General features: G+C 41.2%; 1 protein-coding gene across 1 annotated transcript in view; it reads left to right on the top strand.

The window, feature by feature from the left end:
* Positions 1 to 26,651, top strand: part of COL11A1 (collagen type XI alpha 1 chain) — a 301,659-nt gene that overhangs the window by 48,388 nt on the left and 226,620 nt on the right. The window contains exons 3-4 of the mRNA XM_069737373.1: positions 15,224 to 15,437; positions 19,609 to 19,771. Of these exons, the coding sequence (XP_069593474.1) occupies positions 15,224 to 15,437; positions 19,609 to 19,771 (377 nt within the window). The remainder of the gene's footprint in view (positions 1 to 15,223; positions 15,438 to 19,608; positions 19,772 to 26,651) is intronic.

Here is a 26,651-nt window from a genome sequence, read left to right as displayed (position 1 = left end):
AGTAACAGATAACAATAACATTAGTTTTAATCTGCAAATGTATTATGCAGATGTGAACAAAATGCTGCAAACTAGGAATAAATAAAATGCAAGAATAAACTGTTTATTTTTAGCAATTAGCAAAACTGCAAAGTGAACTAGATGGGTATTTCCTGAAGGAACTACAGATAGTGCTTTGGAATGGTGCCCGGGCTGCCCCTGCAAGACTTTCACACTTGGGTGCCCCTCAGGCGCAGGTTTGGTGGTCGGGGAACCTCGGCCTCCGATTTGGAGGTCGAAACCGGGGCCACGGTTCTCAAACTCTCGGTGGGGACAATAAGCCGAGGCTCCTCCTCCTCCTCCACAGATGACACAACGGAGCGAGAGAGAGCGTCGGCCCGAATGTTCTTCTCCCCAGAAAGGAAATGGAGGGTGAAATGAAACCGGGAGAAGAACAAGGACCATCTGGCCTGGCGAGAATTCAACCGCTGAGCTGTCTGCAGATACACCAAATTTTTGTGATCTGTGAAGACTTGGAAGGGAAAACGTGCTCCCTCCAAGAGATGTCTCCACTCCGAGAAAGCCAACTTCATGGCTAGCAACTCCCTGTCCCCGATGGAATAATTCCTCTCTGCTGGTGCGAAGGTCTTGGAGAAAAAGAAGCAAGGATGCTTCTGACCTTGAGCATCCTTTTGGAAGAGGACTGCTCCAGCACCAACAGAAGAGGCATCCACCTCCATGATAAATGGCTTATCAACATCGGGGCGATGAAGAATGGGAGCGCTAGCGAAGTGTGACTTTATAGAGATAAAGGCCTTGGAGACCTCCTCAGACCACAATTTGGGATTCGCCCCCTTCTTGGTGAGGGCAACCAAGGGAGCTACCAAAGTTGAGAAATGCGGGATGAACTGACGATAATAATTGATGAACCCCATCAATTAAAGCTGCACCGCTTTAAGAGAATGGGGTTCCTGCCAGTCCATCACAGCCTGTAGTTTGGCAGGATCCATAGCCAATCCCTGGGCTGAGATGATGTAGCCTAGGAAAGGTAAGGACTCCTGCTCAAACATACACTTCTCCAACTTGGCATAGAGGGAGTTTGCCCGTAGGAGGTCGAAGACTTTGCAAACATCTCTCCGGTGGGAGTCAATATCTGGAGAGTAGATGAGAATATCATCCAGATAGACTACGACCGAGGTGGAAAGCATATCCCAGAAGATATCGTTCACAAAGTCTTGGAAAATGGCTGGGGCATTACAGAGCCCAAAGGGCATCACCAGATATTCATAGTGCCCATCCCTGGTGTTAAAAGCCATCTTCCATTCGTCCCCCTCACGGATACGAATCAGGTTGTAAGCACCCCGCAGATCTAATTTAGTAAATACCCTTGCTCCCCGAAGCCTATCGAACAGTTCAGATATCAAAGGCAAAGGGTATTTATTCTTAACGGTGATGGCGTTAAGACCCCTGTAGTCTATGCATGGACGCAATTCCCCACTCTTCTTCTGCACGAAGAAGAACCCTGCCCCAGCAGGTGACACTGACTTCCTGATGAACCCTCTTGCCAGATTTTCCTGGATGTACTGTGACATTGCCTCCGTCTCCGGGAGAGATAGCGGATAGACTCGACCCCGGGGAGGCTCAGCACCAGGCAAGAGGTCAATAGGACAGTCATAGGGGCGATGGGGCGGAAGGGTCTCCGCCGCCTTTTTGGAGAATACGTCTGCATACGACCAATACTGTTTGGGGAGAGAGGAAAGATCTGCGGGTACCTCAGTTGTAGCTACCTGATCGCACTCCCTCTGACACCTACCCCCACAAGATTCACCCCATCCCAGAATTCTGCCTCTGGACCACTCGAAATGAGGAGAGTGGTACCGTAGCCAAGGTATTCCCAACAGGACCTCATCAATTCCCTCTGGAATGACGAGCAGAGAAATAATCTCCTGATGAGATGGCGACATGGACAGAGTAAAAGGGATGGTCTGGTGAGTTATCTGTGAGGGCAGAGTCGACCCATTCACCACTCGTACCGTTACAGGTTGAGCTAGCATAACCAGAGGTATTGCATGGCGTTGGGCGAAGGCAGAAGACATAAAGTTGCCCTCCGCCCCAGAATCCACGCAGAGCTCTACCGAGTGGGAGAATGAGCCTATAGTAATTGTCCCCTTAAAGGACAATTTAGAGGCAAACGTCGCCGTGTCTAGTGTACCTCCACCTACGACCACTAGACGCTGACGTTTCCTCGACCGCTGAGGACATCTGGTGGCTAAATGTCCAGACTGCTGGCAAACATGACAGACCCTGAGTGCACAAGCGGTCCGGGACTTAGGTCCCGCTTGTGACACTTCCCTGGCCTCATGTGACTCAGGAACCAGGACCGGAGATTCCAGAGGTTTGGCGAAAGTAGGAGCCAGCCGAAACCTCTGCCTACACTGGGCTCGCTCTAACCTCCGCTCGTTAAACGGAGGTCAATTCGAGTGGAGACTGTTATTAACTCCTCCAGTGTGGCAGGAATCTCCCTAGTGGCCAGAGCGTCCTTTACATGGTCAGCCAAGGCCCTCCAAAATATGGGGATAAGAGCTTTATCCGACCATTCCAGCTCAGATGCTAAAGTGCGGAATTGGACGGCAAAATGACTGACCAAGGACTCACCCTGAGTTAATGCCAGCAGTTGGAGCGCAGTGTCATGGGTGACTTGAGGTCCTAAAAAGACCTGTTTTAAAGTGCTCAAAAACAGAGGAGCACTCTGTACCACATGATCGCCACGCTCCCACAGCGGCGTAGCCCATTCCAACGCCCTGTCCGACAATAGAGACACAATAAATCCCACCTTAGCCCGCTCTGTGGGGAAACGTGCAGCCAGAAGCTCGAGATGAATAGAGCACTGACTCACGAATCCCCTACAAAATTTGCTATTACCAGAAAATTTTTCTGGCAGCGGGAGGCGAGAAAATGTCGGAACAGGGGTGGCAATGGACAAAGTTGCTGCAGCCACGCTGGCAGCCTGTACAGCAACTGCGGTAACATCCACAGCTGAGGTTGCGCTCTCGAGAGTCGCCAACCTACCCTCCAGCTGCTGTATATACCGCAGGGATTGTTGTTTGTCCGTCATCACTAGCCAGACCCTGGCGCTAGTGTAATGTTAGGGCTAGCGGAACGCACCAAATAATAAGACTGATAGTGTACGGTGCGTTCGTAGCCCGGGGTCCACCGTGCAGAGATGGAACCTGCTGCTGAGTAATGACGGACTACATGGCGGTACTCATAAGTATAATCGCGTGGGTTAAACTTCACCCAACGTGAAGGAAGCGATCCTGTTGCGTCACAGGATCGCGGTACCGCACATAGAAGGCGAGCAAGCAGTCAGCGAACTTAACCCCAACTAGGATTGAAGTCTGATTAGACCACTTGCTGACACAACACTGCAACAGGGTGTGTTAGGCAACTCTTACAATAAGAGCACCGAAGTGCGAACTGTGCCGTGCTGGCAGGCACCACTAAGCACCCAGACGTGGGTCAGGAAGCGCACTACTGGCGCGTGGCGCCGCACTGGCGGTCACAGCAATAGACGCTGATACGTGTGTGACACGTTGAGTGATTTGTCGGGCGCTAGATAGCAGCCATACTCCATACGCGAACAGTCATACAATAGGGTAGGGGTATTTAATGAACAAATTGCACTCACAACAAACACACGTATTCAATTTTACACTAGCGCATGGCCGTGCGGCCATGCGCAGTTTATATAATTGCAGGACAGGAAGTGGCCACAGAAACTTTGCCCTTCCAAGACCTGCCAAGAGGACCAATGGAATGCGCTGCAGAGCCAGAGCACATGACCCTCGATCTCCAACGGGAGATCTTGCTCTGGGCATGCTCAGTGTGCGCAAATAAGGACTTAGTCCCAGGGAAGTCCGCTCGCCGCTGACCAGCACTGACTTTAATGGCAGGAGCTGAAGAAGCAGCAGTAACTCTCTGTACAGAGTGAGAGCGAGCAAGACACTGGGAGCGACGTCCCTGCTGAGCAGACTCCACTGCGGCTGGAGGAGAATGGGAGACCGCAGCGGAGACGGATCGAGATTCCCCCTGTGCAGCAGAGGAAACTCGACTCCTAACACTCGGCCTCCGATTTGGAGGTCGGGGCACCTCGGCCTCCGATTTGGTGGTCGGGGCCCCTCGGCCTCCGATTTGGAGGTCGGGGCCCCTCGGCCTCCGATTTGGAGGTCGGGGCCCCTCGGCCTCCGACTTGGTGGGCGGGGCCCCTCGGCCTCCGATTTGGTGGGCGGGGCACGTCGGCCTCAGATTTGGAGGTCGGGGCCCATCGGCCTCCGATTTGGAGGTTGGTGCCCCTCGGCCTCCGATTTGGAGGTCGGGGCCCCTTGGCCTCCGATTTGGAGGTCGGGGCCCCTTGGCCTCAGATTTGGAGTTCGGGGCCCCTCGGCCTCAGATTTGGAGGTCGGGGCCCCTCAGCCTCTGATTTGGTGGACTGGCACCTCAGGGTCCGATTTGGTGCGCGGGTCACTTTAAGAGCTGATATTATCTGGCAAACCTGTGTCCTAGTGGGGTCATGTAGAGTTCGTAGGCGTTGGCATAGTAACAGGGTCTGACTTCGCATATCAATGAGTTAATCAGCCAGGTGGCAGTTGGGCTGATTTCTGAGGCAATTTCAAAATAACTGCCATTATAAGCTTGTGGCAAGATTTCCCCATTGAAATGCATTGAGACAAAATTTCAAAAGCAAATTGCGCCAAAACTACAAATCCGATCGACATGAAAAATACTTAGCACAGCTCTCAGGAACGCTGGCTTCGAAATGACACCTCACTGGAGTCTGTGCGTGCAGCGGTTCGGGCCGCATTAATTGCAGAAAAAAGCCTAATAATAATAAGAAGTTATCTACGGTGGAATAACAATATAGTGCTTTTTACAAAGCACTATAATAATCAAAATAGAAATGCAACTTGTGGCATTATTTATTATGACCACCCTATATCTTGATTACAGCATCAATTCTTCTAGGCACACATGCACAAAGTCAGGGATTTATAAGATTATAGTCAGGTGTATGAGGAACCAGTTACACCAATCAGGTGATAATGATCATTATTTATAAATGAAACACAAAGATTGAACACAGTCATCAACTAAAGCAGAGACAGCTCTATGAGAAATAAAATTGGGCGAGGGACAGCCAAACTCTACTGCTAAGGTGAAATTGTGTAGAGAATTTCATTCCAAAGGTCATACACCGTGGCAATACTGAGCACAGCAAAAAGGCAAAGGGTAGTTATAGTGCATCAGCAAGGTCCATCCCAGGCAAAGATTTTATAGAGATTCCAAGTACTATTTAAGCTCTTTTGAAGAGGCACAAAGAAATTGGCAACTTTTAGGACCCTAGATTCTTTGGTTGGCCAGGGAAAGGTTAGCGCAATAGATGAAAGACATATGATGCTTAATCTTTTTCTAAATCAGAAGTTTTTCAGCAGTTCCATCAACTCAGAACTGGCAGCAACCAGTGGATCCCAACTACATCTACTGTTCGAAGAAGTGTGTCCAGAAGTGGTCTTCGTGGAAGAATTGTAGCCCAAAAGACTTACCATTGACATAGTAACAAATCTAAGTGACTCAACTATGCATGAAAGCATAGGAACTGGAGTACAGAAATAAGTAGAAGGTGCTCTGGACACATGAGTCAAAATTTTAAATATTTGGCTGTAACAGGCAGTTTGTTTGCCAGATAGCTGGAGAGTGGTACAATATTGAGGGTCTGCAGGCAACAGTGAAGCATGGTGGAGGTTCGCTGCAAGTTTGGGACTGCATATCAGCTAAAAGAGTTAGGGATTTGATCAGGATTAATGATGTCCTCAATGCTGAGGAAATACAGGTAGATACTTATCTATCATGTAATACCACCAGAGAGGCATCTGATTGGTTCCAAATATATTCTGCAGAATAAATATATACATATGGTGGATGAGAACTAATAAGGATGCCAATGTAAGCTGTATGACAACGAATAAAGCTGTCTTTGAAGCTCTTGTTGTCTGCTTTCCTTAGACTTTGAATTGATATATTTGCCTTAGGTGAACTTGGACGCTTCCTATAATTATACGATTACCTCTGAGGACACAATGAAAGGTGAATGCAACAGAAACGTATGCAGCTAACATTACTGAATGCAACCATCTACACAAGGACACATATACATCAAAGCTTTATTTATCTCATTTAGAATGAAATATTCTTTAATATCCCACATTCCATATAACATTTGCCATCTGTTCATTGTCAGCAGCTATTGGAAGAAATGGAAAAAAAAAAGTGTGCGCTGAAAGCTTTTTATTAATTGTGACAAAGCTATGTGAGTAATGAAAAGCCAGTGAGTTATCAGAGTTTGGATCAGCGCATACTCTAGAGCGGGGCATGCTAGTGCACATCTGCCAGCAAGATGCATCTGTTCTCTCGGGGGCTTCTGCGGCTGGAATCCAGGGATCAGACCGGGCTTCCTCCAGTCATGCCGCTAATGTGTTGCTGGCTGTGATCTCTTTTACATTTTTAATAAATAAACAAGACTTTACAAGTGTCTTCTTCATATATCTCCCAGCAAGCCAAGACGTGCAAGACCCTGAAAACGAGTGTGAATTCCACAGAGGTTTCCACTGCATGAAGCCCCCGCGGCAGGAAGCCCTGTGGTGGGTGCCAGGCCTTGGACTGCTGATGTAGGAGGGTGGAACAAGTAACAGTTCCCAAATTGTCTTTATATAAATATATAAGTATTTATCGCATACTACATACTTTCATTTACTCTGCTAGGAAATTCTGACTTGATCGGGTGGAGTGTCCTGTCCGGGATCCTCATCTCATGGACGTAGCGGAGAACCTTCACAAAGCGTCTTTCATGCCGCCCAGACCATGGGCAGACCTCATTGCAGGCTTCTATGGTTTACATTGGAATGCTGCACCATTTCTGAGAAAACACAGTTTAGCTCCTTAAGGACCCAAGAATTTTTCATTTTACATTTCTGTTTTTTGCCCCCCCATTATTTCTCATTTTTCCATTGATATGGCCATATCAGGGTTTGCTATTTTTTTTAGGACGAGTTTTAGTTTTGAATTAGAATATTCTTTTTACCGTACTGTAGATGGGAAAATAGTGTGGTTTTCTTGAAAAAAAAACATTGTTTTTACTGCATTCATTTTTGTTGTAAAAAAAATATCTTGCAGAATGATTTTCCCTGTAAGTACAATTACCATACATAATTCGTCCAGTTCCTTTTATCAGTTAAAGGGCTCATACTCACATGCGAGGAACTCGGACGAGTCTTGCCCGTCAGTACCCAACACTGCCGCCGGCACTCGGATCGGAGCGCTCAGCTGCCTAGAAATACACGCATCTGAGCGCTCCGATCCGAGTGGCGGCGGCAGTGTTGGGTACTGATGGGCAAGACTCGTCCGAGTTCCTCGCATGCGAGTATGAGCCCAAAGGGCGGCTTTTTGCTGCCTCATCTGAGAGCTGTGTAATGTAGGCAAAGAGAGTCTGATCCTGGAAGAAGGAAAATAGTCATCTGGGCGGTCCCCGGTGGCTTTTCCCAGCCAAGCTTTGCTTGATTGACAGGTCTCTCCCTACATAAAAAGAGAGGTAGCTCTCAGTCTAGCTGGGCCCAGCATGGAGAAGTCAATGGGTCAAGAGAGTGTGGACAGAAAATGACTTATTTTAATCAGGTTTTCATGCTAATGTATTTTTCAAATTAATACTATTGAAAAACTGTCCCTAGTAGTATATATACAACTCTAATATTAGATTTCCTGTTCAGTACAAAAGACTTTTCAGCAGTCACATTATCATTACAGACAACATTATAATGGAAGATCACATCTTTATATGCATCATTCATAATAGAGGATAGTCAGAGCTCACACTCACTTCACCTATGTATAGATCAGAGCATGCCTAGAAATTACTTTATGTAAGTTAATGAGTCAGCGCGGGTTTATTGCTGCGTATGTCCATAGCGATGCTGTGCAGAACAGTGAATATGAGCCTAATGTCAACCCTAGTGACTAATGGGAAAACTACAAGTTTTCTGAATATTTTTTTCAATGGATGTTATTGCAAAAATATATATATAATTTTTCTTTAGATACATTTACCATAAAAACTGATTTAGGCAATAAGTCTTTTTCTGATGAACCATAAATCTATGTTTTCTCAGAGCTTTCCGGGTAAAACATACCTGCAATTAGGGATCCTAATAATAATAATCCTGTGCTGGAGTCACACTGTCCGTGGTTTGGGCAGCATGAACCACCAGTCAGGTTCCTTTTATTAGATTTTGTGATTTAATTACGGTACTCATTAAGTAAAATGTTTAGAATTTCACTTGTTAGTACAGTTTTTTTCTTTTGAGATGTCAGCTTGTGTCATCCAGTTAAGAAAATGGTTTTCTGTTCACCTAAATATGATTCTTAAACGTAGAAGTGGCCACTAATGTGGCTAAGGCTACTTTCACACTTGCGTTTCTTGCAATCCGTCGTTTAGGGCAAAAAAAATGGATCCTGCAAATGTGCTCGCAGGATGCGTTTTTTGCCCATAAACTTGTATTAGAGACGGATCGCCACACGTCGCGTCTGTCGTGCACTGGATCTCTCATGATTTGGCGGACCGTCGTCACAAAAAAAGTTCAATGTAACTTTTTTGTCCGCGCCTGCGCCAATTTTGACCGCGCATGCGCGGCCAAAACTCCGCCCCCTCCTCCCCGGACTGCAGAATGGGCAGCGGATGCGTCGAAAAACTGCATCCACTGCCCACGTAGTGCACAAATTTCACAACGTCCATCGGTACGTCGGCCCGACGCATTGCGACAAACCCGTACCGACGGAAGTGTGAAAGAGGCCTTAGGCTACAGGACCTCTAGTCATTTCAGCTTTCTTACGGGCTTCAATGGCAAATTTGTCAAGTTATTCCTTATTCAGAAAAGATTCCAGAAGAATATGAAATTTGTTATGCAGATTTCCCACAAATAGATACAACTGAGAAACAGCAGAGTAAAGTTCTCGGGCATGCTCTGGCGCTAACCGAGTGTCTTCAACATGCTCGAATAACATGTGCGAGTCTCGTGGCTCTTTGACAGCTCCAACACATGCAGGGATTGTCTAATAAATAGGCGATCCCTTCATGTGTGGCGGCCTCGAGACATGCAGCTGTGGGGACTTGAACTTATTTTTCGAGCAAGAAAAATGCTCTGTTAGCACCCGAGCATGCTCAGATAACGCCTTATCCCAGCACGTTCGCTAATTGTCTCCTCTTCATCTATATATCTTTAAGGTGTCTGACGAGCAGTGAATATCACTGATGCATATTAGTTCCATCATCGCTTCAGTTCCATTTCTATTACAGATATTAAGTGATTCTCCTGTTTACTAAAACTATTAGAAGAATTTTACAACTTGTTCGGACAGGATCATCTCTAAGAACCAAAGAAATGTCCGTTCAAGGATGATGGACATAAATCGCAATCAGACAGTGGAAGATATGTAGGAGACTCCAGTCACATTAGCTAAAGGCTGAGAGGCTTTGGTAGTAACGTAAAGAAAGGGCGAGACCCTCTCATCTTCTAATTACATTGTGGAGGAAGCGGATCCAGGAGCAAAGCTGCATTTACTAAGACTCAGTTTGCTCCACACGTTATATAAAGTAGAGTAAGGAAATGTTTTATTCTCTGGTTTGGGGGCAATGAGTGATGTTTGTAAGGTTATATAATATGCAAACTATCTTCTTAGATGAAGTGGACTTATTGATATGACTCCCTCCTATACAAATGTGTAGACTACGAACCTCAATAGAGTCTTTATACTGCATTTATTATGCTTTCTTATATAGCACCATCATATTCCGCAGCGCTTTGCTCACATTATCGCTGTCCCCGATGGGGCTCACAATCTAGCCCCTATCAGTATGTCTTTTGAGTGTGGGCAGAAACCGGAGAACCTGGAGGAAACCCACGCAAACATGGAGAGAACATACAAATTCCTTGCAGACATTTTCTTTGGTGGGATTGTGAACCCAGGACCCCCGGCGCTGCAATGCTAACCACTGAGCCACCGTGCTGCTCTTTATATACATTTTAGTTTTGCCAGCCATTGCTGACCTCTACTTATCCCCTGGAAGTTGATCTGCAGCATCCATATTATTGAGGTTCTTTTATTTTGCAATATTCAAATACATATACTGTATATGAGGCAGTTACTTGAAAATCTTGTCATGTCGGTTTAGTTCCTTGCAATCTATAGCCATAACTACAAAAGCATCTTGTAAAGATTAGAGATAAAACATGAAAATTGCAGTTTATTTACTTGGTCTGTCAACTACCGTCGCTCATTAATATTAATCTAACCAAAGAGTCTTGAAATAATGGGGAAGAAATGGTGACTGAGTTTTTCTATATTTTCCTCTTCTCTCCTCTTTGAAGGTGGGGGTTAGAGTGGATATAAAGGGAGGGGAAAATGAAAAAAGGATGATCATTGTTTTATTGAATTACCTTTTTTGTGTTCTTTTGTTTACTGTTTATATGTGAATATTTAAATAACATCATTAAATTTGAAAAAAAAAATAAACTACCATAGTTCATTTATAGCATATACTACCATAGTTCATTTATAGCATATACTACCATAGATCATTTATAGCATATACTACCATAGTTCATTTATAGCATATACTACCATAGTTTATTTATAGCATATACTACCATAGTTCATTTATAGCATATACTACCATAGTTCATTTATAGCATATACTACCATAGTTCATTTATAGCATATACTACCTTAGTTCATTTATAGCATATACTACCATAGTTCATTTATAGCATATACTACCATAGTTCATTTATAGCATATACTACCATAGTTCATTTATAGCATATACTACCATAGTTCATTTATAGCATATACTACCATAGTTTATTTATAGCATATACTACCATAGTTCATTTATAGCATATACTACCATAGATCATTTATAGCATATACTACCATAGTTCATTTATAGCATATACTACCATAGTTCATTTATAGCATATACTACCATAGATCATTTATAGCATATACTACCATAGTTCATTTATGGCATATACTACCATAGATCATTTATAGCATATACTACCTTAGATCATTTATAGCATATACTACCATAGATCATTTATAGCGTATACTACCATAGTTCATTTATAGCATATACTACCATAGTTCATTTATAGCATATACTACCATAGTTCATTTATAGCATATACTACCATAGATCATTTATAGCATATACTACCTTAGATCATTTATAGCATATACTACCATAGATCATTTATAGCATATACTACCATAGTTCATTTATAGCATATACTACCATAGTTCATTTATAGCATATACTACCATAGTTCATTTATAGCATATACTACCATAGATCATTTATAGCATATACTACCATAGTTCATTTATAGCATATACTACCATAGTTCATTTATAGCACATACTACCATAGTTCATTTATAGCATATACTACCATAGTTCATTTATAGCACATACTACCATAGTTCATTTATAGCATATACTACCATAGTTCATTTATAGCATATACTACCATAGATCATTTATAGCATATACTACCATAGTTCATTTATAGCATATACTACCATAGATCATTTATAGCATATACTACCATAGATCATTTATAGCATATACTACCATAGTTCATTTATAGCATATACTACCATAGTTCATTTATAGCATATACTACCATAGTTCATTTATAGCATATACTACCATAGATCATTTATAGCATATACTACCATAGATCATTTATAGCATATACTACCATAGTTCTTTTATAGCATATACTTCCATAGTTCATTTATAGCATATACTACCATAGATCATTTATAGCATATACTACCATAGTTCATTTATAGCATATACTACCATAGATCATTTATAGCATATACTACCATAGATCATTTATAGCATATACTACCATAGATCATTTATAGCATATACTACCATAGTTCATTTATAGCATATACTACCATAGATCATTTATAGCATATACTACCATAGATTATTTATAGCATATACTACCATAGTTCATTTATAGCATATACTACCATAGATCATTTATAGCATATACTACCATAGATCATTTATAGCATATACTACCATAGTTCATTTATAGCATATACTACCATAGTTCATTTATAGCATATACTACCATAGATCATTTATAGCATATACTACCATAGATCATTTATAGCATATACTACCATAGATCATTTATAGCATATACTACCATAGTTCATTTATAGCATATGCTACCATAGTTCATTTATAGCATATACTACCATAGTTCATTTATAGCATATGCTACCATAGTTCATTTATAGCATATACTACCATAGTTCATTTATAGCATATACTACCATAGTTCATTTATAGCATATACTACCATAGTTCATTTATAGCATATACTACCATAGTTCATTTATAGCATATACTACCATAGTTCATTTATAGCATATACTACCATAGATCATTTATAGCATATACTACCATAGTTCATTTATAGCATATTCTACCATAGTTCATTTATAGCATATACTACCATAGTTCATTTATAGCATATGCTACCATAGTTCATTTATAGCATATACTACCATAGTTCATTTATAGCATATACTACCATAGTTCATTTATAGCATATACTACCATAGTTCATTTATAGCATATACTACCATAGATCATTTATAGCATATACTACCATAGATCATTTATAGCATATACTACCATAGTTCATTTATAGCATATACTACCATAGTTCATTTGTAGCATATACTACCATAGTTCATTTATAGCATATACTACCATAGATCATTTATAGCATATACTACCATAGATCATTTATAGCATATACTACCATAGTTCATTTATAGCATATACTACCATAGTTCATTTATAGCATATACTACCATAGTTCATTTATAGCATATACTACCATAGATCATTTATAGCATATACTACCATAGATCATTTATAGCATATACTACCATAGTTCATTTATAGCATATACTACCATAGATCATTTATAGCATATACTACCATAGTTCATTTATAGCATATACTACCATAGATCATTTATAGCATATACTACCATAGTTCATTTATAGCATATACTACCATAGTTCATTTATAGCATATACTACCATAGATCATATATAGCATATACTACCATAGATCATTTATAGCATATACTACCATAGTTCATTTATAGCATATACTACCATAGTTCATTTATAGCATATACTACCATAGTTCATTTATAGCATATACTACCATAGATCATTTATAGCATATACTACCATTGATCATTTATAGCATATACTACCATAGTTCATTTATAGCATATACTACCATAGATCATTTATAGCATATACTACCATAGATCATTTATAGCATATACTACCATAGATCATTTATAGCATATACTACCATAGTTCATTTATAGCATATACTACCATAGTTCATTTATAGCATATACTACCATAGATCATTTATAGCATATACTACCATAGTTCATTTATAGCATATACTACCATAGTTCATTTATAGCATATACTACCATAGTTCATTTATAGCATATACTACCATAGATCATTTATAGCATATACTACCATAGTTCATTTATAGCATATACTACCATAGATCATTTATAGCATATACTACCATAGATCATTTATAGCATATACTACCATAGTTCATTTATAGCATATACTACCATAGTTCATTTATAGCATATACTACCATAGATCATTTATAGCATATACTACCATAGTTCATTTATAGCATATACTACCATAGTTCATTTATAGCATATACTACCATAGATCATTTATAGCATATACTACCATAGTTCATTTATAGCATATACTACCATAGTTCATTTATAGCATATACTACCATAGATCATTTATAGCATATACTACCATAGTTCATTTATAGCATATACTACCATAGTTCATTTATAGCATATACTACCATAGATCATTTATAGCATATACTACCATAGTTCATTTATAGCATATACTACCATAGTTCATTTATAGCATATACTACCATAGTTCATTTATAGCATATACTACCATAGATCATTTATAGCATATACTACCTTAGTTCATTTATAGCATATACTACCATAGTTCATTTATAGCATATACTACCATAGTTCATTTATAGCATATACTACCATAGATCATTTATAACATATACTACCATAGTTCATTTATAGCATATACTACCATAGTTCATTTATAGCATATACTACCATAGTTCATTTATAGCATATACTACCATAGATCATTTATAGCATATACTACCATAGTTCATTTATAGCATATACTACCATAGATCATTTATAGCATATACTACCATAGTTCATTTATAGCATATACTACCATAGTTCATTTATAGCATATACTAGCATAGTTCATTTATAGCATATACTACCATAGTTCATTTATAGCATATACTACCATAGATCATTTATAGCATATACTAGCATAGTTCATTTATAGCATATACTACCATAGTTCATTTATAGCATATACTACCATAGTTCATTTATAGCATAGTAGCCCTACTATCTGGTCCATTGAGCCTGTTCATGCATCTATAGCCTCTGCACCAGTGGCAGACATAGATAGAAGAGAGGTCATGTGCAAGAATAGTATATGGGTCCTTTGCAGTCCAATAGCTGATCGTAATGCCTCCATGTATGTGTCAGTGACAGACGTGGTTTGCTGCTTTGCAGGTAGAAGTGGGCCCCTTTACCTTATCGTTCCCTCTCCTTTGCCTTGGCCCATTGCACTTACATCCAGTGGTATGTGTTTTAGTATTCAATATGCATTTAAGTAAAATTCCAGATTGAAACTAATGGAGGAACTGACCCCATTGTTTGCATTAAGCATCACTTTTGCCATCAGTGTTGACCCATTGAGTCAAAAGCAACATATGTCTATGAACCCGGCATACAACCAAGGTGAACCATAGCAGAAGACAGGACTGCTAGTCAATTACATTTAATCTAGGTGAAATGTATTTATCTGATAATGCAGATCTAAAAGAAGGTTGCCATATCTCATACAATAACACAGGTCCCAACTATGTATATGAGCTTTACTAATCGTGTGACTCTTTTTTTTAGGGGGAGTATTCCCAAAGGATTTCTCAATCCTGCTGACAGTAAAGCCCAAGAAGGGCCTGCAGACATTCATCCTATCTATATACAGTCAAAAAGGTGTGCAGCAATTAGGAGTGGAGGTCGGCAGGTCCCCTGTCTTCCTTTATGAAGATCAGCATGGAAAACCCGCACCAGAGGACTACCCCATTTTTAGCACTGTTAATGTTGCAGATGGAAAGTGAGTATTACTTGAAAAACCCGTAACATTGGGGAATGGTTATAATGTCCTGCTGAACTACAGTAATATGGATAGATTATTACTGGGAATGTGTCACAAGGTTTTTCTCTACCCCATCTGAGAACAGCATGATGTAGGGGTAGAGACACTGATTCCAGCAATTGGGTGTTGCAGTTTTAACTAAAAACTGTTTTATCTGCTGTAGAGCTAGCAGTTCTTTGAATGCTGAGCTCTATATAACCCCACCCACACAACTGATTGGTAGCTTACTGTGCATAGGCAGAAAGCTGCCAATCAGTGATGGGGTTAGGCTACATAACAGCAGGTTTGCCATTCCTCTAATCATACTGTCCTTCTGGTAAAGCTGAGATTTTATAGAATCTAAACTACGCAGACCATTAATTAATACATGACTAGAATCAGGGTCTCTGGCCCTACATCACATTGACCTCAGATTAGGTAGCTAAAACCGGGAGACAGATTGCCTTTAAGATTTAGTAAAAGTATCACAAATATTTGATTGAACTGGATATTGTATAGATGTATGCCATTGTGTGATATTGGATTCTTATCAGCATTGCTGCCTTTCGCAGTAACACATCCTAGACTGCACGCTGTCGTAAAACAGCGTGTGGCTGATTAAATATTTGCAGGACCCTGGTGGGAAATTTAAATGTAAAGTATTGGATGACCTTGCCGGCTAAATACTGCAGTTTATGTTCCACCACCAAACTGGGAAAGTGCTAATTAAACAGTTTAGCAGTGGATCTATGCTTCTCTATGAGGGAATTCCTTCTCCAGCAGTTCTGCACTGAAGGTCCAATATTGTAACCTGCGGAGTTTACGGGTTGTCTGGTACCACACAAGCTTTCCTTTCAGCTCAGTAACAGACCGGCTGTTTTCCGCAGCCGGCATCTGCTGTTTTCCTGGCAGAGTACAAATAGCTATAAACGTTTTCTTTTGGCAGGTTGACGTGACACTGAGAAGGAATTCACACGGCCTGCTACCCCACAAATTTATTATTGGATTTTAATTAGGTTTTCCGGGGACAGAATTTTTTTTTTTCAAATGGTATTATAAATAAATCCCGATATAACAATAATTATCCAATTTTGGCTAGGAAGGTAATCACTTTTTAATGGGAAAAGAAAAAGATGAATGTTCCAGCTCCTTAAAAAATTCCTTTTAATTTTCAACGATTAAAACCTGTAGACAGACATCACTTTTTTATATTAATATCACCACTGTCTTGTTACATTGACAAAAATGTGTCCTTTGGTGTTAGGAAAGGTCAATTAGATATGAGCATGTGCAGTAGGATGTTTCGCTGCTGTGACCTTCAGATAACCTACCGCAAAAAAACAAACAAATAAAACATAGCACTTCAGGGGGTATCTATCAAAAAAAAAAAAAAACTTTATTATTCCAATGACTTACAATCAGCAATGTTTCAACTCTGTATGAGTCTCTGTCAGCTTGATGAAGACTTACCATGTATAGGGTCAAATCATCCTTTATTTCTACTATACATCCACTTGAGTGCTGTGGTTTCTTTTTCTTTTTGCATATGTTTTTTGGGGCTTGACCCCTCGTATACTTACAATGGATTGATGATTATACCCATATACCTTTTGGAGCCAGTCTGCAGTGCTGATGAGTTTTTTACTTGTTTGTTAGAGATAACCTATTCTCTGTACTGTCAAGCAATCCTTGGGACACAGCAGCTGTGCATCCTACTGCACATGCTCACAAGCCCCAGACCTGTCCTAACACTCTAGGACATTCCGTCTGCACAAAAAAGTGGACATTTTGTATGCCCTATAGTGATTAACTCTCTACACAAAACAAGTTCCTTATGCCAATTAAAGGTACTGAAGAACTGTTTTAATTTTGTCTTTATTTTTTGCAATTCCTGTTACCTACATGCTCATACAGACGACTTAGGAGGGTTGATCCTACTGACAGATTCCCTTTAGCCCCTTTCTGACGTTGGGCGTAATAGTACGTCAGTGTCAGACTCCCTCCCTCTGATGTAAGCTCTGGCGCTGAGTCCACAACTTTTTCGGCACATGTCAGTTGTTTTGAACAGCTGACATGTGCCTCTGACAGCCGCTGGTGGAATCACGATCCACCCGTGGCTGTTAACTAGTTAAATGCCGATGTCAATCTCTGCCGAAGATGTTTTAAGGATTTGCAATAAACTTTAAATATTAATCTGCCATGAACATAATGTTTTACAACACAATGCCTTCGGAGAGCAGCATGTTCAATGTGATGGGGATTTTTTTTTTTTTTATTTATACAGTTAGGGCCAGAAATATTTGGACAGTGACACAATTTTCGCGAGTTGGGCTCTGCATGCCACCACATTGGATTTGAAATGAAAACTCTACAACAGAATTCAAGTGCAGATTGTAACGTTTAATTTGAAGGGTTGAACAAAAATATCTGATAGAAAATGTAGGAATTGTACACATTTCTTTACAAACACTCCACATTTTAGGAGGTCAAAAGTAATTGGACAAATAAACATAACCCAAACAAAATATTTTTATTTTCAATATTTTGTTGCAAATCCTTTGGAGGCAATCACTGCCTTAAGTCTGGAACCCATGGACATCACCAAACGCTGGGTTTCCTCCTTCTTAATGCTTTGCCAGGCCTTTACAGCCGCAGCCTTCAGGTCTTGCTTGTTTGTGGGTCTTTCCGTCTTAAGTCTGGATTTGAGCAAGTGAAATGCATGCTCAATTGGGTTTAGATCTGGAGATTGACTTGGCCATTGCAGAATGTTCCACTTTTTGGCACTCATGAACTCCTGGGTAGCTTTGGCTGTATGCTTGGGGTCATTGTCCATCTGTACTATGAAGCGCCGTCCAATCAACTTTGCAGCATTTGGCTGAATCTGGGCTGAAAGTATATCCCGGTACACTTCAGAATTCATCCGGCTACTCTTGTCTGCTCTTATGTCATCAATAAACACAAGTGACCCAGTGCCATTGAAAGCCATGCATGCCCATGCCATCACGTTGCCTCCACCATGTTTTACAGAGGATGTGGTGTGCCTTGGATCATGTGCCGTTCCCTTTCTTCTCCAAACTTTTTTCTTCCCATCATTCTGGTACAGGTTGATCTTTGTCTCATCTGTCCATAGAATACTTTTCCAGAACTGAGCTGGCTTCTTGAGGTGTTTTTCTGCAAATTTAACTCTGGCCTGTCTATTTTTGGTATTGATGAATGGTTTGCATCTAGATGTGAACCCTTTGTATTTACTGTCATGGAGTCTTCTCTTTACTGTTGACTTAGAGACAGATACACCTACTTCACTGAGAGTGTTCTGGACTTCAGTTGATGTTGTGAACGGGTTCTTCTTCACCAAATTAAGTATGCGGCGATCATCCACCACTGTTGTCATCCGTGGACGCCCAGGCCTTTTTGAGTTCCCAAGCTCACCAGTCAATTCCTTTTTTCTCAGAATGTACCCAACTGTTGATTTTGCTACTCCAAGCATGTCTGCTATCTCTCTGATGGATTTTTTCAGCCTCAGGATGTTCTGCTTAACCTCAATTGAGAGTTCCTTTGACCGCATGTTGTCTGCTCACAGCAACAGCTTCCAAATGCAAATGCAAAACCACACACCTGGAATCCACCCCTGACCTTTTAACTACTTCATTGATTACAGGTTAACGAGGGAGACACCTTCAGAGTTAATTGCAGCCCTTAGAGTCCATTGTCCAATTACTTTTGGTCCCTTGAAAAAGATGACGCTATGCATTACAGAGCTATGATTCCTAAACCCTTTCTCCGATTTGGATGTGGAAACTATCATATTGCAGCTGGGAGTGTGCACTTTCAGCCCATATTATATATATAATTGTATTTCTGAACATGTTTTTGTAAACAGCTAAAATAACAAAACTTGTGTCACTGTCCAAATATTTCTGGCCCTAACTGTAGTTATGTAATGCAGTGTCATAGCACTAGTACTATGGCCAGTAGACAGTAACAATACATGAATAGGGGAAATTCTGTGTTTCCCTGCGGAATCTGAAAGTAGAATACAAATAGACTCTATATCATTAATTCATACTGATCTTGTGGATGCAGATTTTACTGGCGTACCCATTTCATACATGGTAGGGCCTGTGGTATAATACCTTATTCTTTCTTATAGGTGGCACCGGATTGCAATCAGTGTTGAAAAGAATACAGTCACAATGATTGTGGACTGCAAAAAAAAGATCACTAAGGCCCTTCCAAGAAGCGACAGACCAGTTCTGGACACCACTGGCATCGCTGTGTTCGGGACCCGCATTCTAGACGAGGAGGTGTTTGAGGTAAGGGAAGCAGTGGTCATAAGCCAGGTGTATTCTGATTATTTGTGCAGCCGGCCGTGTGCTTATAATTCTGTATATCAACTTTCCATCAGCTGATACCATTCATGATGGTAAGGGCTCATGCACACATCAGGTTTTCTTGTACAATCGCTATGTGTGTTTTTCCCGGTTAGCACGCGTACCTTTGATAGTCTATGGCAGTGTTCCCCAACTACGGTCCTCAAGAGCCACCAACAGGTCATATATTTGGGATTTCCTTAGTATTGCACAGCTAGTGCCTTTCCAGATAATGCAATTACCACCTGGGCAATACTAAGGAAATCCCAAATACATGACCTGTTGGTGGCTCTTGAGGACCGGAGTCGGGGAACACTGGTCTATCGGATAAGAAGTTGAGAAAACTGGAAAATAAAAAAAGCACAAATAGGGTCTTAACCGAAAAAAAAAAAAGAGATTTAGGAGACAATAATCCACTCACCTGGGAGGTTGCACTGAATCAACATGTAAGGCCGTGATCAAACATACGCGAGATACGGCCGAGTCTCGCAGGTGAAATCCCTCCTTTGGCGCCGGCACTTGGGAGTGGAGCGTGCAGCTCCATGTGTTGCTGTGCGGCTGCACGCTCCGCTCCGGAGTGCCGGCGCCAGAGGAGGGATTTCACCTGCGAGGCTCGGCCGTATCTCGCGTATGTGTGATCCCGGCCTAATACACATATACATTAGCTGCTGCAGGACACTGGTCGTGGATGGGCCGAGCTTGAAATGGAAACGGGATGGAAGTGTCACTCAATGCGCTGCTGATGAAGGCTCAGTGACGGAATATACTTGTAAAAGTTTATTATGCAGGTTTTAAGAGTCAACGTGTTTCAAGGTCACACAGGACCTCTTCATCAGGACAAAAACCTAGTCATTGAGCTTTCATCAGCAGCGCATTGAGTGACACTTCCATCCCGTTTCCATTTCAGTCTATGGGATAATTCACGTGTCTGATTTGTACCTTGGTCCGAGTTGTTCGCACAAAAGCACGGAGACTTGTCCCAATTTGATCTGAGCTTCAAATCAAACTCGTCAATTCAGGTCTATAGGTCCGTGAAAAAATCAGAGATCTCTCTGATGCCATCATGGACTGCTAGATAGGAGAAGATAGAGAAACTTTTTTGTTTGTTTGTTCCTCATCCGTAAAAATCTGATGGAACTCTTCCCAAACTCTGATGGTAAGATCTGACTGAAATCTAAAAAAAAAAGACTGATGAAACTGTGACCAAACTCTGATGGTAGAATCTCACTCTCTGACAAAACTATGATAAAAAGTTGATGAAATGTGGACCATCTTTTGGGTACGAGAAAAATCACTGATGTCTGAAGGAGCTTTTTCTCATACAAAGAAATTAGTCTGAATTTCCTTCGTCTTTTTCTTTATCAGTTTCATCAGAGTTTGGTCAGTGTCAGTTTTTACCATCAGAATTTGGTCTGAGTTTCATCAGTTTTTCTCAAATGAGAACAAACATTACAAAACTTTCTCCATCTTCTCCTCTTTAGCAGTCCATGACAAGCTGACAGCAGATGAATGGCATCTGAGTGCAGATCGATTTTTTCATGAACCCATAGTCGTGCATTGCTGATTTTGATCCGACGCTCGAAACAATATTGAATATGTGTCCACGACTTTCCACGAGAAATCACAGACATATGAATGGCTCCTTTCATTATTCTAAGTACGAGTGCTGTCCGTGAAAAATATAGAAAGCAGTCGTACAAGAAAAACAGGACCTTAGACATAGACGGAATTTCCTTTGGGTTTTTGTGAATATAAAATTAATTAGCTCAGGTCCATACAGATACATACAATCCGGTAGGAAGCTGCTTGCAGCTGTTAAGGTCACACTAGGCCCTCATATTTATTGGAGACCTTTAACGCTGTAAGACTTGCATTAATGGTATGAATACTGCTGTACGCTGTTGAGACATATAGAACAAGACAGCACCACTGTGTTTTCTCATTTTCTGGGGACTGTGGCTTCTTTCTCATCTCCCAGTGTTGTGTTTTGTGTAATACTACTGGACAATTATTTTTTATTTGTCTTGGTTTTTCTGTTTCCTACATTGTATTTTGCTATTTGAAAATCTCTTTTGATTTTTTTCTTGTATTTCTGCATCGTAGCTTAAAGAGGCTGTCCACTACTTTATCATTGATGACCTATCCTTTGGATAAGTCATCAATGTTTGATTGGTTGGGGTCCGACACTCAACATCCCCGCCAATTAGCTGTGTTCGTGTCGGCGGCCGCCACCAGCCAGAGATACTCAAACGCAAGGCAGCTCGGTGTTTTTACTACACATCTGCCTCCTATTCAAATCAATAGGAGGTGTTGGACCTTGACGAATCAGACATTGGTGACCGGTCCTAAGGATTGGTCTTCAATGATAAAGCAGTGGGCAAATAAAAACACCCAACAAAGACACAATTGCACAAAAATTTTAAAGTGCATGATCATGGACCATATTTGAGTTCCCCCAAATGCATGAGCTTTACATTCACTGATCTATTAGATATGTCACAGAAGTCCATTACGCCATCCATGCACTATAAACTGATATCTGATCTAAACCTTAGTAATCTCTTTGGCCATAGTTTGCCCAGGCCGTTAGGCTCTACAAAAAATTAGGCAGAAGGGCTCGTGCCAAATTTGTAGCTTTTTTTACACCATAAAAGATTTGCACAGGCAATAATAATTTTCCACCATAGACTCCTTTCCTCTATTTTATCTGGTTTCCTCATTTTTTATCATTTCTGTATTTCTCACCTGCTTTGGGGCTGGGTGCTTATTTTGTGGGAATGTGCTGCAATTTTTTTTTTATTGAAATTTTTTCCTCCAGAAAATTAGTTTCACCTGTGCAAATGTCATATAGCCATGGTAAAATCCGTGCAGTTTCTCCTTGCAGTTTCTGGCTGTGCAGCACATTACCAAATATGAAACAGGTCTTAAAGTTCTTTATTTTTAGGGTGGCCTGCAAATGGTATGAACAAGGCCTAATGATTCAGCTTAAGAATTGTGGTCTAAGTGATCGGAGTAAATCATAAAAACATCTGAAAACCATTACATTGTAGAGCAAGACGAATCCAGACCTCCCGGAAATGTATTGTCATGTATGAACAATAGACGTATTTATTGCCTTTACATTCCAGTGTAGCTCTGGGCAAATAGTTTACCATACGCCTTTGTGCGATGTACCGGTCTCATGGGTTTCATGCCCCTTTTAGACACATACACGCGTATCCATACAAAGACATACTGCGCTCATCCCACCTGTTGGATGGTGAGATATCGAGCAGTGAGGGCAGGATTCTTCTTCATAGATGACAATGTCGGAGCTTCCTCACCCTCTCCGGTGATACACAGTCGTATTATATCTTGGGGACCGCCATCTTGGTGACATCCTGTAATAAAAACTATACATCTATATTTAGTTAAAGGTAAAGACTAAGGGCCCGATTCATTAAGAAAGACAAATTTCACTTCAGTCTTAATGACGGGACTGTAGCATGCACCCAACTTGTTGAGAGGCTCCCGACACATAATGAATTAGACACATCTTACTACTGGTGTGCTCCTCTGCGCCTCGCCAAAAATGATACTCCAGTTAGGAACTGGAATACATTTCGTTATAGGGAACCTGTCATGTGAAAAAAATGCTATTAACCTTCTTATATGGGGTTAATCTGCAGGTCTATAGCATTTTGAACCTGCCCAGCGGCCACACTCAGAACTTAGCTGTAGGGAGGAAATTAACTTCATTCCCCCTTGCGGCGCTCAGGTGTCAGTCATGGGGGTAGCTTCAACGCGGGTTCAGACCGCTATGTATATAGATAGTGGAATCCATAACCGTGCCCCCTGACTGACAGCAGAATCACCATTAGAGCAGGCTGTCAGTCAATGCTGGGGCATGGTTACATCCACTGTTCCCTACACAGAGCGGTCACTGAGCCTACGCCGGCGCCACCATCAGTGACTGAAACCCAACGCTACCTTGAGAAATTAAGTTTATTTTCTCCCAGCAACGGGGCTCAAAGTGCAGGAACAGGGCAGGGTCAGAACGCTATTAACCGGCAGATTAACCCCATATCTGCAGCTAATAGCGCTATTTCATGTGAAAGGTTCCCTTTAAGTTAGTAATCATTGAAGAATTTGCCAGGCAGGCTGCACTATGTACCATCCCACCCCAGTTCGGCTCAGTTTGGTGAAGATGGCCAGGACTTCAAGTTGCACCAAAATTTTACAAGGTATCAAGTTGTTTAATGCTTTGATGTATTGGGTCTTAAAGTCTTCTTAAACTCTGCACCTAATAGCAACCTGAACCAATTCAATACTTACATTAGCAATGGCATGGCAAATGTCCGATACAAATTCAGACATGTTGTAAAATCTCTTTCGGAATTTTTAGCAACTTGAAAGGGAACGTGCCATTTCTAAAAAATGCTAAGAACCTGCAGATATGGGGTTAATCTTCAGGTTAGTGGTGTTCTGAAGCTGCTTAGTGCTGACACTGAGAACCCCGCTGCAGGGAGGACATTAATGTTATGCCTTCTTCTAGTCTCGGGCTTCCAGTCATAGAGGTGGGCCGGCATGAATTCAGTCACCACTCAGTATACTGTGAGCGGTGGCTGTAACCGCACCCCCTGTACTGACTGGCAGCTCTGTACTGATGCACTGTAGAGTCGGCTGTCAGTCAGTGCGGGGGCGTGGTTACAGATGCTCACTATACACTGAGTGGTGACTGAAGCCGCACCGGCCGTCCTCTATGACTGAAAGCCTGAGGTTGCCGGGAGGAATAAAGTTCATTTCCTCAAGGCTGTCGCACATTCAATGTGGGCATAGGACAGCTTCAGAATGCTTTTAACCTGAAGATTAACCCCATATCTGCAGGTTAATAACATCTTTTTACATGACAGGTTCCTTAGTTCATTCATGGTCCAGTTGTCTTGTCAGACCAAAAAATTGGGCTATGGCTACATGTGCCGCTTTAATATACTAAATCAATTTATAATTAGCTATTGTAATAATTGGGACAATGACATCTGCAAATTGAGGATGTGATTGGCTCTGTATGCAGTTCCACATACTGGTCCAAATCACAGACTAGTGCAGAAGCTGCCTGCTATTTCATGCACTACTCCAGTCCATAAAATGGACTGTGTTGAAAATCTTTCTCTCCTGGGCATGCGTCATGCATCATAGTAACATAGTAACATAGTAACATAGTTAGTAAGGCCGAAAAAAGACATTTGTCCATCCAGTTCAGCCTATATTCCATCATAATAAATACCCAGATCTACGTCCTTCTACAGAACCTAATAATTGTATGATACAATATTGTTCTGCTCCAGGAAGACATCCAGGCCTCTCTTGAACCCCTCGACTGAGTTCGCCATCACCACCTCCTCAGGCAAGTAATTCCAGATTCTCACTGCCCTAACAGTAAAGAATCCTCTTCTATGTTGGTGGAAAAACCTTCTCTCCTCCAGACGCAAAGAATGCCCCCTTGTGCCCGTCACCTTCCTTGGTATAAACAGATCCTCAGCGAGATATTTGTATTGTCCCCTTATATACTTATACATGGTTATTAGATCGCCCCTCAGTCGTCTTTTTTCTAGACTAAATAATCCTAATTTCGCTAATCTATCTGGGTATTGTAGTTCTCCCATCCCCTTTATTAATTTTGTTGCCCTCCTTTGTACTCTCTCTAGTTCCATTATATCCTTCCTGAGCACCGGTGCCCAAAACTGGACACAGTACTCCATGTGCGGTCTAACTAGGGATTTGTACAGAGGCAGTATAATGCTCTCATCATGTGTATCCAGACCTCTTTTAATGCACCCCATGATCCTGTTTGCCTTGGCAGCTGCTGCCTGGCACTGGCTGCTCCAGGTAAGTTTATCATTAACTAGGATCCCCAAGTCCTTCTCCCTGTCAGATTTACCCAGTGGTTTCCCGTTCAGTGTGTAATGGTGATATTGATTCCCTCTTCCCATGTGTATAACCTTACATTTATCATTGTTAAACCTCATCTGCCACCTTTCAGCCCAAGTTTCCAACTTATCCAGATCCATCTGTAGCAGAATACTATCTTCTCTTGTATTAACTGCTTTACATAGTTTTGTATCATCTGCAAATATCGATATTTTACTGTGTAAACCTTCTACCAGATCATTAATGAATATGTTGAAGAGAACAGGTCCCAATACTGACCCCTGCGGTACCCCACTGGTCACAGCGACCCAGTTAGAGACTATACCATTTATAACCACCCTCTGCTTTCTATCACTAAGCCAGTTACTAACCCATTTACACACATTTTCCCCCAGACCAAGCATTCTCATTTTGTGTACCAACCTCTTGTGCGGCACGGTATCAAACGCTTTGGAAAAATCGAGATATACCACGTCCAATGACTCACCGTGGTCCAGCCTATAGCTTACCTCTTCATAAAAACTGATTAGATTGGTTTGACAGGAGCGATTTCTCATAAACCCATGCTGATATGGAGTTAAACAGTTATTCTCATTGAGATAATCCAGAATAACATCCCTCAGAAACCCTTCAAATATTTTACCAACAATAGAGGTTAGACTTACTGGCCTATAATTTCCAGGTTCACTTTTAGAGCCCTTTTTGAATATTGGCACCACATTTGCTATGCGCCAGTCCTTTGGAACAGACCCTGTCGCTATAGAGTCACTAAAAATAAGAAATAATGGTTTATCTATTACATTACTTAGTTCTCTTAGTACTCGTGGGTGTATGCCATCCGGACCCGGAGATTTATCTATTTTAATCTTATTTAGCCGGTTTCGCACCTCTTCTTGGGTTAGATTGGTGACCC

This window comes from Ranitomeya imitator, chromosome 8, assembly GCF_032444005.1.
Source record: "Ranitomeya imitator isolate aRanImi1 chromosome 8, aRanImi1.pri, whole genome shotgun sequence".
In the NCBI taxonomy this organism is placed as follows: domain Eukaryota; kingdom Metazoa; phylum Chordata; class Amphibia; order Anura; family Dendrobatidae; genus Ranitomeya; species Ranitomeya imitator.
Note: the sequence above shows the minus strand (reverse complement) of the source record. Positions and strands in the feature narration are given on the sequence as shown.